Source organism: Platalea leucorodia (genome assembly GCF_965183815.1).
Source record: "Platalea leucorodia genome assembly, chromosome: 6".
Lineage (NCBI taxonomy): Eukaryota > Metazoa > Chordata > Aves > Pelecaniformes > Threskiornithidae > Platalea > Platalea leucorodia.
Window position 1 is genome coordinate 1,716,164 of NC_138828.1, and position 14,906 is coordinate 1,731,069.

General features: G+C 46.8%; 1 protein-coding gene across 1 annotated transcript in view; it reads left to right on the forward strand.

The window, feature by feature from the left end:
* ADAMTS3 (ADAM metallopeptidase with thrombospondin type 1 motif 3) overlaps nucleotides 1–13,578 on the forward strand; it is a gene marked incomplete at both ends in the record, with an annotated part of 124,448 nt that extends 110,870 nt beyond the window's left edge. Inside the window, 7 exons of the mRNA XM_082315445.1 lie at nucleotides 2,227–2,307; nucleotides 3,906–4,069; nucleotides 4,673–4,838; nucleotides 5,499–5,631; nucleotides 5,901–6,108; nucleotides 6,819–6,936; nucleotides 13,004–13,578. Coding sequence (XP_082171571.1) covers nucleotides 2,227–2,307; nucleotides 3,906–4,069; nucleotides 4,673–4,838; nucleotides 5,499–5,631; nucleotides 5,901–6,108; nucleotides 6,819–6,936; nucleotides 13,004–13,578 — 1,445 coding nt within the window. The remainder of the gene's footprint in view (nucleotides 1–2,226; nucleotides 2,308–3,905; nucleotides 4,070–4,672; nucleotides 4,839–5,498; nucleotides 5,632–5,900; nucleotides 6,109–6,818; nucleotides 6,937–13,003) is intronic.
* Nucleotides 13,579–14,906: the final 1,328 nt, after the last annotated feature.

The window sequence follows — 14,906 nt, forward strand, 5'->3', positions numbered from 1 at the left end:
AGAAGTAAGTGCTCAGCCTTCTAAGAGCATTTCTGATTTTTTCACTAAGAAAACGATTGGAATTTTGGGGGCAGGGAGGATTTTCATGTCACAACTCCGGATCCCATCCAACAACGCGTCTGGTTTCTGTTGCCTGTGCTGATTGTTTGCGGCTCCTAGCGCGCAGTGCCCGTACTGCCTAAGCCTGTGGCTTGGCTTAGGCAAACCCCGGGAGATGAACAGGGCAAATGAGAGGCCAGCAGAGGCCAAAATACGCTACCAGGCTCTGGCTCAGCGTTTCTGCCTGCGGGCCACCGAGACCTGCTGCCTTGTCTGACGGGGCGACGGCCCGCGCTTGAACGTTTGCACAGTATTTTCAGCGCCTGCAAAGCACGACAGCGCCAAGTGGCAGGCAGGGCTAGGAGGTAGTTCAAGTCCAGGCTGTTAATCAGCCCCTTATTTGCAAATGTTTATGAAAGCGATAGAAGCGTTTCTGAAATGTTGGTTGTTTTACCCTAACTTTGGCAAACTAGTCATTAAAAAGACTAATTGACCTCTTCCAACAGGAAAACATTTAAGCAAGAGGTGCCAGAAAGAATTCAAGTTTCTGGAAAATGAAATCTGCAAGTATCCAACTTAAAATCACCTACCTGAATTTTCACTGGTCTGACTTTCATTGGCTATTAGCGCTTGCTAGATGTGTCTGATTCTGCTTTAAGTGCATTTGAACACGTAACGTAATGTATACTTTACGCTCGTGAAGACCATCTGGCTGACAAACATAGTCAATGAAAGAAGAAGACCTGGCTCCCCTAGCACTAATTACAGCCGTTCTGTTTAAGGGAAGACAAGAGGAGCGTTTACATTGCCCAAAGGAGCTCGCAATATTTCCCTTTCTGAAACAAAGGAGTCTAAAAATACGCTGGGTAAGTTGGAGGCACTTGAAGAGAGAGGCATCCACGGCAACTTGAGGCTTCTCGCCGCAGCTCCCGTCTCCGTTCGGACGTGGATAGGCAACGCCAAATCAGGCAAAAGCTTTATGTTTCATGTGCTCAAAAGACGATCGATGAAAAGATTGGCAAATGCTGTTTGCGCAGTCACTCATCAGCCAAGACCGTGACGCTACGTATTCGTAGCTCATCTTTGTCTTCACTTTTTTTTTCTCCCGGGAGCTGTAGTACGTCAGGTGCGTGAGAAGCCACCGACGCATTCGTTAGCCCCAGAATCCCCGGGATGAAACTGCGTCTTGTGTTTGCAGTGCACAAAGGATAAAAATCTTGTCACATCCAGGCAGCTTCGATAGCAGGGCTGGGTTAGTCGGGAAGATTGCGTAGCAGAGTACAAAACAGTCATTTACTCACAAAAGGGATCTACAGAGATTTATCATAATTCTATCTCCAGTTGTTAAAGAGAAAATAATGGAAATATGAAAATACCAGGTACTCAGAGTGCTTATGATGCCTTTGTTTCAAGCTTGATATCGCAGTACCTGTTGACAGGTCCCTGGGATGGATTTTAGTCTCCCTAATGACAATACTTAATTAACGTTACACTGATTACCTGTGGTTTGGACTGATAGATAATTGAAGTTTAAAATAAGAATCGTATTCTTTGGGAACAGCTCTTTACTTTTAGCCGTAGAGAGTTGAATTCAGCCCCGTCGCTTCAGCAGCAGCAGTTTAATTGATGCGTTTTACGTTCGCAGTGGTAAACAGTTTGGGTTAACTTGCATACAGAAATGCCTTTTCGGATGCGTAGCGACAATACGCTCTGTACTACGCCCACCTTCCGTCAGTCTTTGGCGTCTCCGAAGTAAGCAGACGCACTTAAGACATTAGCATCTAACGTGATGGTAAGTGAACTCAAATCTAACCGCCTGGCTGATGAGCGATTGGGAAAAAATAATGAGGAAGACTTGCGTTTTTCCCCTGGTACGCTCAGGAGCACAGGAAACATATTTTTGCCTGAATTGTTAATCGATACGGCCTATAGCAGCGTAGCTAGTCAAGCGACAAATAGGTTTGTAAGGGGTTTCTCTTCCCTCTCCGGAAGAGGACAAGCACAAGGAGGTCCCGTCAAATACGTGACAAACCTATTTGCTCGGTTTCTTTCTGACGCCGCGTCTCAGTTGACGATGGATGCGCTCTTCTGCAAGTAGAAGCGGGAGGACGCGGTGCGCTCCTAACCACGGCTATTACTTTTTCTTTCCACCTCTGCTTTCTCCGTTGACTGCTACACATGCCAAAGGGTACCTTAAGATGTTTGATATCCCTCCTGGTGCTCGACATGTGTTTATCCAAGAAGACGAGGCTTCTCCTCACTTTCTTGGTAAGTGTTTCTCTCCTCAGTTTGGCTTTGAGGCATGATGAGAAGCACGGGGCAGTGATACGGAAGAACCTGAGAAATGAGATAACCAAATTAAAGGGTTTGGGGTAAATATGTGCATTCGAAATTGCATGTTAAGGACCGAGTCCTACAGCATAAGCTCCGCAAACAAGTATTTCCTTCTCATGTGAATTCCTCAAAATATTAAACTGATCCTAATTTGCATGATTACTAACAAAAGATCGTCATCACTCACATATAAAGAGGCACTGCCAGGGTAAAAACCGTGTATTCGATTACATGAGTCAAATTCAGTGTCTTTAATTGTTCTTATTTGCTGCAGCTTGTAAGCAACAGCTTTTTTAATGAAAGACTGGGGAACTTGCGCTATATTTGCAGTCCATCTCATTTCAGATTTTTCTCACACAGGACAGTTCATACTGTTGTCAATCAGTTGGTATCTTACTGCTCACCATTTGATAATGCCAAAGGGATTTTTAGCTCACGGGAGAGGGGTGAGATCCTCCATGGATTTTAACGGCCTTTGAATCAGCTCCTCATGTGCTAAGGCAACACCTGAGTTGTAAACCCTTCAAGCAGAGTTCACGTAGTTCCTAAAAAGAAGTAGGAATAGAAAAGAAAAGAAAAATAGACGAAATTGCTTCAACCGTGACAATGTCAAAGGGGGAAACTTGGCTTTTGAGGTCCAAGAGCTTCATTTTGGACCAAGCCTGACGGTAACTTTCAGAGAAGCCTAGCTTTGCTCTGGCAGCAAGTGCCTTCGTGAAGCTACGCGCTCGGTACTGCAGAGCTCCTGCATTTGGATCACTACAGTCATAGCGACTCGGAAGATTTCTGCATAGTTTCTTTATCGCGTTTAATGGTGCATTGGGAAAAGTTGTACAACAGAAGAAATGAGGGTCCATCTTTCAGATTTCTAATGTATTGGCTTCCAGTTGGAAGCGTGGCTTTCACGGTGTGATGCAGGAACCCAAACCCCAGTAGTTTCCCAGGGGTTCAAACGCCTCAGCTCTTTGCTTACTGATTTTAGCATCCGGTACATACCGATGTACACAAAAGAAACTAAAATGTGATGAAAAAGTTGTCATAATCAGAGGAATATAAGAAATGCACTTAAAGTCTGCTGAGGTGTCTGCTGTACTAATCGGCATTCCCAGTAATAGTGATTTGGGGCTTATGCAAATGAGGAAGATGGGTGATTTTGAAGATTTGACCCGAGTTCCTTGCCGCTACCCGTGCTTCTTGGGAACTAAGCTAGTACGGGAGATGTGCGCATTACATAGGAAGAGGTGCTTCAGTCTGTCTCTCGTTCTATATCTGTGTCTAATTCACGCGGATAAGGAGGTACAAAACTGAAGCAAATACGCGAATGCGTCTATCATCAAACTGGAATTTGGAGGCTGCAAGAGATGGCCTCGGAGGGCCTTTCTCTGAGCCAGCGCATCTGTAGCACTTGCTAGTTTGTTAGGTTTTTTTGCAAAAGGTCTTCTAGAATATCCCCTGTCAAGTTCCACATAAGCCACCGTGAGTGCTGACGATATGATGGGGGGCACGACTGGCACTGTTTTCAATCCTTTTAGCAATTAAGAACCAGGCTACGGGACACTATATTCTGAATGGGAAAGGGGAGGAGGCCAGATCCCGATCTTTCATCGACCTGGGCGTGGAGTGGGAATACAACATAGAAGACGACATAGAAACCCTCCACACTGACGGGCCCTTGCACGATGCAGTGGTTGTGCTGGTAGGTTACGCGTCACGCAGCGGGAATACGGTGGCTTTCTCTTCTGTAAAAAGCGCGTGGCCAGCGTGGAGCTCGTGCCGAGATAAAACGCGGCTGTGTAATGCCTCTCGGAAAGACACGTGCCGATGAGACGGCCGATGAGCCTGAAGCCCTGTTCTCACCAGCGGTTACCCTCTTGTAAACTGCTGCCCGTTCACGCCGTGGTAATACGTCAATCAGAAGCCCGGTATCACGTTGTCGGACATCAGTGGGACACTTTCGGTGGACCAAAGAAAGGGCGTTGCATGTCGAACCATGTCTGAGACCAGCCCTGCTCTTCAGCCAAGTAAATGATGTGGCCCCACCATCCTTTTACCCTAGATGATGGTGTCCTACTTGGCCAGCTTAGAATGCTAGCCTAGAAACGTACCTTATTTTAAATGGCTCTGTGTTGATTTTGCTATTGTTAGTTCTAACTGTGAAGACAAACCCAGTGTTTTTCCCAATGAGTTGACTAGCAATTTCCATGTTTCCCCTAAGAGCCAGGCCTTGGTTTCTTTGCTTTGCAAAGGAATAAATAATAGCTCTGGTTTTGTACCACTGTTGACATGCGATTATTAATAGATCATTCCTCGGGAGAATGACACGAGATCGAGCCTGACTTACAAATACATCATTCACGAGGATTCGGTACCAACTATCAACAGCAACAACGTCCTGCAAGAAGAAATAGGTACTTTTGAGTGGGCGTTAAAGAGTTGGTCGCAGTGCTCCAAACCCTGCGGTGGAGGTAAACAGATGACGTAGCACCTTCTAGTAATGAATGGCAAGTTACCAAAAGTGGAAGAGGAAGAGGTGGGGAGAGTGAATGCTTTAGAAATCTTGACCTTCCTTTTTTTCAAAGCACTTTGTTATTTTTGGGTGCCCGAGCTTAAAATATCTGAAGCGCCTGATGATTTATAAGTGTCACGCTTCCAGCCTAGAAAGAAAAAGTCCTTTTTAAGTGTTTAAATTCGGTACCCAAAGCCACTTTGGAAGTACAGACTAAGACATTTATGCTGCTGAGCGTTCACTTGACTTACGGTGTGTACCTGAGTCTTACGCAAAGAATGGGGAATGCAAATGTCAAAATAACTCTTGAATACAGCAGTCGAGCAGGTGATGTCTTCTGGTAGTAGCAAAAACACTGAAAGGAGACTTGGGTTCATTCCCAGGTTAGCCAGTGCCCTGCTGCTTGATGTTAAGGAGGCGATTTCTCCCCTCTTTATGCCACGATTTGTGTGTAATGCAGAGGTCAGCCGAAGGGGTCAGAACTGTCCCTTCTGGCCTTAAAAACCTATCGCAGTGAAATCTGTCATGTAAAACCCTTTAAAAAGCCATAAAACTTATGTTTCGAGCAAAAATTCTAACAAGGATCTGTTTTTCCTGCTTTTTCTGCCGTATTTTCCAGGGTTCCAGTACACCAAATACGGGTGCCGCAGGAAAAGCGATAACAAAATGGTTCATCGCAGCTTCTGTGAAGCCGGCAAAAAGCCAAAGCCCATTCGCAGAATGTGCAATCTTCAGGAGTGCACGCAGCCTCTGTAAGTATGTCTGGCCTGAAGAGGAACGATTGCTCCTTGTGGAAGGCGTGGAAGTTAACCCAAGCCACGTTTGGTAGGACGCCGACAGCTTTTTAGGCTGGAGTTCCTGCGTTGCGGATGGGGTTTTTTCTACCCGTATAAGAACGGTTACTGATCTTATTGAGTGGTTTCGTCACAAAAATATTGTATACTCAGGGCTGGCCGACCTGCCAGCAGTATGGATAATAGGTAAAAGTTGCGATGCGATCTTACTCCTCTTTACTTCCCAGCTGGGCAGCAGATGAGTGGGAATACTGCACAAAAACCTGCGGGAATTCGGGCTACCAGATCCGGACGGTGCGTTGCATTCAGCCCCTGCCCGACGGCGCAAACCGCTCTGTCCATTTCAAGTACTGTAGCGGGGATCGCCCCGAGAGCCGCAGGCCGTGCAACCGGCTGCCGTGCCCCGCGCAGTGGAAGGCTGGACCCTGGTCTGAGGTAAGGCGAGCGGCGGTCATCGGGGAGTGACGTGCCTTTGCTAACAGCTCGTGCCTCCGAAGTCGGAGCTGAAAGCTCTGGACTGCACCGGACAGTTTTCCAAAACCTGAAAATGTACAGCAGGTAATGCCTTCCAGCTTCACGGGCTTCCGTAGCTCTCCAGCCTTCTCCAGAAACCGGCAAGACAAACGTTCACGATATCAGATACACAATCCTGCAACGCAGATGTTGACATTAGGCTTGTTTTTCTCCAAGTTTCCAACTCTAAGGATAGCAAAACGTTTTTTACCAGCTCGGACAGTTTTGGAATGGCAGAGTCTCTGCAAGTGTTGATGTTGCTAGAATGACTTGGGAGCAAACAGCTGAGCCCCACAGCTAACTCAGCGAGCTCTGAGCTTCCTCTCTCCTCTGTATTCTCTTTATGTTGCACTGCTAAGATCAGGTATCGGCTACAGGAAGAATCGGTAGCAAAATTCATAATATGCTCTAATAATAAATTTAACATTACGGAAAGCAAGAACCGAGGAAAATACCATCCTGCTCCGCTGTTTCACCGTCACGTCAGCCTTCACTCAAGTCTACTTGCAAAACAAATTGCTGGACTGTACAGCCTGACCTGAAAGCCAACCGCGGGCTGTTTTCGCCACGTTAATTTTTGCACGTTGCTGTGGAAGCTGAGCGTCCTGAATTGCCTTCTGTCTGTTTTGCAGTGTTCTGTGACCTGCGGGGAGGGGACGGAGACCCGGCAGATCCTGTGCCGTGCTGGCGACCAGTGCGACGGGGAAAAGCCAGAGTCAGCGAGGGTCTGTAAACTCGCTCCCTGTAACGGTAAGAGAACATCTTAAAATGGTGGCAGTAGGTGAGGGTGACGATTCCGGTCTCGGTGCAGCCCGTCTGGACAGGGTAGAGGTGTTAGACACAGATTTTGTCCTTGAGTGAACTCCAGTGAAAAATAAAAGACCTATATTTCATAGAATCATAGAATCGTCAAGGTTGGAGAAGACCCTTAAGATCATCGAGTCCAACCGTCAACCTATCACTGCCAAGTCCATCACTATACCATGTCCTCGAGCACCACATCTATCCGTTCTTTAAATACCTCCAGGGATGGAGACTCAACCCCTTCCCTGGGCAGCCTGTTCCAATGCTTGACCACCCTTTCGGTGAAGAAGTTTTTCCTAATATCCAACCCAAACCTGCCCTGGCGCAGCTTGAGGCCATTCCCTCTCGTCCCATCGCTTGTTCCTGGGGAGAAGAGACCGACCCCCCCGGCTCCAGCCTCCTTTCAGGCAGTTGTAGAGAGCGATGAGGGCTCCCCTCAGCCTCCTCTTCTCCAGGCTGAGCCCCCCCAGCTCCCCCAGCCGCTCCTCCCCAGCCTTGTGCTCTAGACCCTTCACCAGCTTCGTTGCCCTGCTCTGGCCACGCTCCAGCACCTCGATGTCCTCCTTGTAGTGAGGGGCCCAACACTGAACACAGCACTCGAGGGGCGGCCTCACCAGTGCCCAGTGCAGGGGCACCATCACCGCCCTGCTCCTGCTGGCCACACTGTTCTTGATACAGGCCAGGATGCCATTGGCCCTCTTGGCCACCTGAGCACACTGCTGGCTCATGTTCAGGCGGCTGTCGACCAACACCCCCAGGTGCCTATTTAGGTCTAAATAACAGCTAAATTTTCTGTGTTAATGCGTACAGGCTTCCAAGACGAGTCAGAGCCTATGCTTATGAGCAGGTAGCGTGCACACCAAGCTTGTACTGTATTTTAAAGATATTGCACTGTCAGGTGACAGCTCCACACCACCGTTCATCTCTTCCAGGCTAGAAAATACACCCTTTCTTGGAGATTCTCCCGCTTTTTTCCAGCTGAAGTCCAGCACACGATTGATATCGTAGCTCCAGGTGATGGGTGCTTCTCGCACGCCGGGGTCTCTCTTGTAAGCGTGCTGAAATAGGGGGTTTCAGCGTGTTAGCCTAAGTTGCGTTGGCAAAAACTTGTGGTAGAGGTGAAGGTCAATCCAAAGTAAACCCCGCTCGACCTCTAAATCCCAGGATAAGTTGTACAAGCCTGCCAATTGAGGAAATGAAAAAAAAAAAATATAAAAATGGAACCACAGAGCATTAATAAGGTTCCTGGGAATCTCAGTCCGTTGTTCTCATAGAATTTTTTGAACAGATTTTTAAGCTTTATATGCCAACGAAGCCTTTCTTCCTTTGGGTCCATGAGTCTATAAGGTTTGGGGTTTATTTGTTTTTTAAATCCCTCATGGCAGTCCGAACACTCTGATCACTAGCTGGTAGAAAAAAATAGAGTACGAGTTCTTCGAAGGCACGGAGCGAGTCTGACTGCGCCCCACAAGTCTGGGAAAGGCGTCTGCTTTCCCTCTTATTGGTCTTCTGCCAGTGAAGGAACTCGGAGCAGAGAACAAATCTGGGAGCAATGAGGAGTTATAAATCGTTGTATCCACTAGGTGGGAGCAAATCCCGATCTGCGACTATAAACAAGATTTAAAATCCGCTTTTTCACTGGGAATAAAAATATTTCTAAAGCTTAAAGAAATAAGGGCTTCATCTTCACAAAACTATTCAGATAGTTTTGATCTTGTGCTTTAAGCATCACCTTAAAGAATCTGTACTTTAGGCATCAGTTGGGATTTTCTTGAATAGCCGGTGTTAAAAATTCCTGCCTTTGGGAATTAAGCAGCACACAATCTTTTTCCTCCAAGTGAGAACACGACGTCTCTCTCACCGTAAGCAATACTCGGAGCCAAGTGCCACTGACCTGTAAGACCTAGGATCCACTTAGAGGGGATATAAGCCTTGTACGGGCCCTTTACACATTGCAGTTGAACCGCGTTGGTTAATCCTCGCTGTATTTGTAGGTTTTTGGGTGTTTAGTATGCACCCCGTCCCGCACGCCCCGGTGCACGCAGGATTTCTGTGGTCATGTGCAGGGGGTGCCTAGCGGGTTCCCAAACCCTGGGCGCGCTGCCTAAAGAGAGAGGGCACAGCGACGCCTCGCCACAGCTGCGACGCAAACGTGAACCGATGGCCGCCGACGCAGCTGGCCTCGATGCGGCAAACCTATAGCACGACCTGAGCTTTATGAAAACGCTGCGGACTTCGCGGGCATGGACGGCTCCGTCCAGCCGAGTCCCCCGTAGCTTTGGCAGGGCCACAGGGTCTCCGTCTGCTCCTCGGCCACGCTACGCCCGTCTCCTCCCTCGGAGCTCAGCCCTCTCCGCTCTGCGCAGGTCTTTGGGCCAGAACTTTTACCAAGCAGTACGTAGCTGAGAGTATGCTTTCAGACCAAATAGCCTCTCTTTTTCACCACGCTTTCCTAATGTGGTTTCTACCACGTTCTATGTTTTGGGGGAATATAGCAAAAATACCGATAGTATTCCGTAATATTCACGTAGATAAACTCTTTATGCATGGGCGTGCGTGGCATTCCTTTACTTTTAAATCTGTATAGCCTTGATCACTATTTGGATTTTCAGGGCTTTAGACTTAGCAAAACATCAGTCTACACCAGGTGGTTTTGACAAATGATTTACTACCTACATGCAAGATTGCCGAGAGTTTAATCTTAATGGCGTTGTCACGAACGTTTGCCCAGTTGGTGTGATTTCTTTTGGGTTCTGTGGCATATGAGCATTTCTCTTCCATTTCATGAAAAAACATGTGTCTGCAGATGGGAGAAGAGCCACCAGCTCTTCCACCGTATGCCTCGGTGGAGCCGAGTCTCGTAGCGTGGAAAAATGAGGACACCTCCCGTAGATATTTCACTTGAAGTTCGTACGTCTCTGTGATTACAAGGAAAGAGGAGGTAGGGTTTTATCCCGCAGGTCCGTAGCAATAACCTGAGCAGCAGTCATGTTTCTGTGGCTGTGCCAGATCAGAAGAATGGATTTTGTGGTACTTAGATGAGCTCCACGTAAGAACCTGTATAGAACAGACCCTTGAAAAGTCTTCACGTGAGCTATCCCTCCTTTGCAACACAAGATACAGACTGAAGAAGAAAGCGCGTGTTTTAAATTTTAGTCCCTAAATGCCAGCTTTCGGCGAGATTTCTCAGTGGGATGCTGTCAGCGCCCAATGTACTTGGAGTTACAGCGATGCTTTCTGTAAGAGCCGTGTCAATTCTAAACTCTAATGTGAAAATATTTTAGTTGATTTAAATTATATTCTAGTAGCTTCATCTTCTAAAGATTCCCTAGGGAGCCGATAACGCTTTCTTCTGTCTTCTACTGTTAGTTACCGTGAAGCAAGTAACAGATTGCGGGAAGGAGAATTTTTATCGTGAACATCAGCAGAAGGATAGAAGCATTTACATACTGAGTAGGAAATGGTTGACTAGGTTGTGCAGAATTAACCTAAAAAATAAAAAAAAAGGGATTATGTGAGTATACAGCTCCAAGATTGTACTTAGAGAACCGACTGAAAGAAGAGAAGTACAAACCCAAGTCTTTGCACTGTCACTTGAGTCGCAAAATCTAAACCATCGCAAACCGCTACCATAAAAATTTTAACCGCGAGAGAAAAAGACCAAAGAAGATGCCTTGTCACTACAGAAAGGCAAAGATAATTGTTTGGTACTTTCTTTTTCAGTTTGTCGCTTTAGGTGATACTATTTGCTTTGACTTATATACTGACGTAAATCACAGTGTGTTAATAAGGTAACTGCCATAATTTTCCAGATCGGGTGCTTCCGTTTACACGGAAGCATAAGGATTGTTCTCTGTATGATGCAAAGGTTTGTGTTTCAATATTAGCTTTTCTGGTTTAGATGAATTATAAATATAGCCCTTGAATTTCCCATGCTAAATTCCTGCCAAAAATAGTCTTACAGTGCCTTCGTGGGGTACGTATATTCCCGTGCGAGGCTGCAGAAGTAATGCTAGGTTTGTCAAGAACCAACAAACATCGATCCAAGGAAGCACGTCGGGATTAGGAGCGAGGAAAATTTTTACATTACATGCCGCAGTCATATAATTTGCTATTTATAAACGGCGTCCCGCAACCCCGCTGGTGTACGTGTGTGTAATTTTACTGAGTTCAGTGGAATTGAGCTGATTTACAGCGATCGAGAGGTTGGGCTACAGTTAATATTTTAAAGTAGGAAAACTTGGTTGCCTGACGTACTGTTGACATGTGGTGAGGCAGCATCTGTACACAGGTGAGAAAATAGCACGGCACAGAAAGCTAATTTAATTTCAGAGCTTAATAAGTGGTGTTACACGCCATCTGTTGCTCATTAAACTGTTGACTACATAATTGCTAACTATGAATGGAGGACTAGACACGGAACAGGTCTTCTCAATGGCTGGGGTTAACTTTTGGCTTTTCACGTTATAATTTTGCGTGCTTCTATTTTAAGTAAAATCCATCAATACCATTTCAAGCTAGCTGTGATACCTTCGGAAAATTCTGCTAATGGAAACTTAAGTAACATAAATGCTGAAACGCACGGTCTGTCGCGAGGGTCCCTGTAGATGCCTGGGGGAAGGTAATTACCCCTACAGATGCCTTGACTTCAAAATAGCAAGATGCTCTTCTGAACAGCGTTGGCCCTGCTGCGAGGCTGGACGAGGCGACCTTCCCAGGCGCCTTCCTGCGGTACTCTGTTGGGCGTTCATGCTGCCAAGGCACGGGATAAGTACACCGATAAGTAAGAGTATAAATGAGCCAGAGGATGAGTTAGGCACACGGAGGAGAAGAATAAGGAAGTATTAAACCTCCTCGTTTTAAAATCTGCAAATAGTGCAGCTCCTTTCAAATGCTTGGAGCCAACCTCTCGTCTTCTTCTGTGCCTTGAGGCAGCTCTGCTCGGATACTAACCGAGAGTTTGACTTTTTCTGTGAAACGAGAGTGAAGTTTAAATTAAAACTCACTTTCCCATACAGAATACCAAACTACCCAGGGAGCTTGTACCTTGATATAGTCAGTACAACAGGCTGCGAGGTTGAGAACAGAAATTCTCAACAGTGCCACCTCCTCACGAGTGTCCCAACCTCTCAGGGTTTGTCCCAGTCCTGGTAACAGTAAAAGTTAGGACTTCCCCTTTGAGTTCACGTGGCCGTCCGGAGGAGCCCGAGTACTGATGGGCTCTTAGCTCAACAGCAAAGCCCGATTTTCCTTCTGACTTCTTGCGTTACTGCTTTCCTCTCCCAGTTTTGTCCAGCGTGACCGCTGCGTCTCTCTTTGTGGAACAAACATCCAGCAAATGCTCAAAGAAACATTGACATTTTTGGGATCTCTAAGAGATCTTTGACCTCTTTAAGATCTTTTCCGTGACTGAAAGGAGTGCCACACACTTAACTTCAAGGCATCTTACGTCTGTTAAAAGCTTTCCGTCAGTTCTGCACTTAAAAAACTCAGACTTTATCCAAATAAAACTTTATCCAACCGTGACATTTTATTTTAAGACATCAGCTAAAAGGCACCTTTGAGAGAGATTGCTTGGGATTTAATTTCTTTAAGGGAAGACGTCATTATTTTTAATGCTGTTGATAGATGATGTCCTCAGGCTGGAAGCGAAGGTGATTTGGGGTGGGCAGAACTGCACCTGGCCTGGTATGTGGGAGCTCAAGGAGGCTAGCACTGGAAAGCGTTGTCTGTGGCCCTCCGCAAATATAACGTGCCTTTCCACAGCTCTTCGCTTCTGACGTGCACAGAAGCCGTCATTTTCAACGCGACCGCCGGTTTCTTTGGTTCCCAGCTAGGGTTATTTGTCAGGGTGTCAGTTCTGTCAGGGGTTGAAGCATCTCAGGTCGCCTATTCAGAGTAGCCCATCGTTTATGAAACACGGGCAGAACTTTATCAGTGCCCATCTAAACGCTGTCCGGGCATTTCGGTGCTCTTCGCTCGGTTTACAATCAACATGATGTTTATTTTGCAGATGAGCCCTGCATGGGAGACAAATCGATCTTCTGTCAAATGGAAGTGCTTGCGCGTTACTGTTCCATCCCGGGCTACAACAAGCTGTGCTGCGAGTCCTGCAGCAAGCGCAGCAGCACCCTCCCGCCGCCGTTCCTTACCGAAGCCGCTGAAACGCAAGAGGAAGCGATGTTCGACCAGAGCGATCTGCCTAGGGCTTTGATGATGCCAACACCCGTAGTGCCCCGCTACGCGCCGTTCCCGCCTGGGAGAGGTTCTCTGGGCAGGCTTCCTTTTGCCGAAGAGGACGCAGATACGCGCGTCTCTCCGCCCAACGCCAAGCCCAAAGGTGCTGAGTTTCCGCAATGGAGAGCTCCTCAGGCAAGGAAGACTTCTAGGCTGTTTGCTTTGCTACCCCAGGCCCCTGCCAACAGCAGCAGCCTCGGTCCTTGCAACGCCCTTGCGTCGGCAGCAGCCGTGCCTGCGGTGCCGGCTCGTAACACCACAGCGGGTGCTCCTTCTCCATCGAGAACCTCAAGGAAGAGCAAGAAGCACGTTGAGAAGAGAACTCCGAGGTCCTCCGCTGTGGAAAGATGAACGCCAACGCCTTGTGGAGGATAGCCATTGGAAGAGGCTTTGTTTGGCGCTTTGGGTGTAATGTCCTTATTTCTGGACGCTACGGTGCATGCTGCTTTCCACAAGCAGGACACTGCAGGTCGTCAACTCGTTTTCCTTGTAAATACAAAGAAGGAGAAGTGCTGGTTCACTTTCTAGTTGCTCCCGTCCTCCTCCCGCACTGCGTTATCTGGCTAGCTTGAACGCATTGGAGGAAAGCACCAAAGAGTATTGCTAACAGTGAGCAGAAGTTGCTGAGGGTCTCAGTCCAGCTCTAGTACGGAAAAGTTGCCCTGGCCTCAGCACTCGCCTCATTATTTTTGGTTTTAAACGCTCACGTGTAGAAAACGCCCCGCTACAAGAGGTACCAAACGTTTACACCATACAAAATACTTTTGCGATGGAACAACTGAATCTGTAAGACTTGTTGTGCTAATTTATCTACATAAATGGATATTGTATGAGCGAATTTGCAGCTGTTGTGTAAATACTGTATATTGCAGAAAATCAGTATTATTTTTAAGAGTTGTGTGCTGTCAGACAACTGTTTGCCTGTGTTGTTGCGTTCTGGACAATTGCTAGGTGCCTGCCGTTGAGTACTGCCTTATTTACATTCCTCGAGTTGATTTTTAAAGCAGCATTGTTATAAAAGGAGGAGTTCGGTTTTCACACGAATTACATCTGCTGACACTAGGAAAGGGGGTTTTTTTTGAGTGTCAACAATGTGATGCTTTCTTTTGCAAGAGGGAAAAAGAAAAAGGCGTAAACGTAAAGGTATGAGTCTCCTTACAGCCACCCGCCCGTTAAAAGCAGGTTTAGGAACTTTTAATTCCAGTCACGGGTTGGAAAAATGGTTTTACGTGCCTGTGAAAGGCTGCTGCGGGCGAGGAGCAGCAGTGCCGTCCCTTAGGGCTCCTTTGGCCGAAGAGGTCCGACCGGGGTAGGGAACCGTGTATATACTGTAAGTACTGTAAGGTTCACGAGTCAAAAAGGAGTTCTGCTTCCCAGATGATCCGTTTGTGATTTCTGAAGCTGAAAAAGCATCACAGAGGTAGAATAACAAGAAATAGCTGTGGCAAGACTTCAAATAGAATTTTTTTTTTTTTTTTTTCCTACTGGAAGCATGGTTTTAAAGGTGAGAGAGATATTTATTTTTCAGCATGGTGCACCTCAAAATCTCCGCAACCACAATGCATCTGACTGCAATAACGTACGAGTAATTTATGTCCGTAACCATCTCGTTCACAGTCCACCCGATCGCACTCTCTCCTGTGTGTTGCTGTAAAGTACTTGTATATAGGATTGAGAAC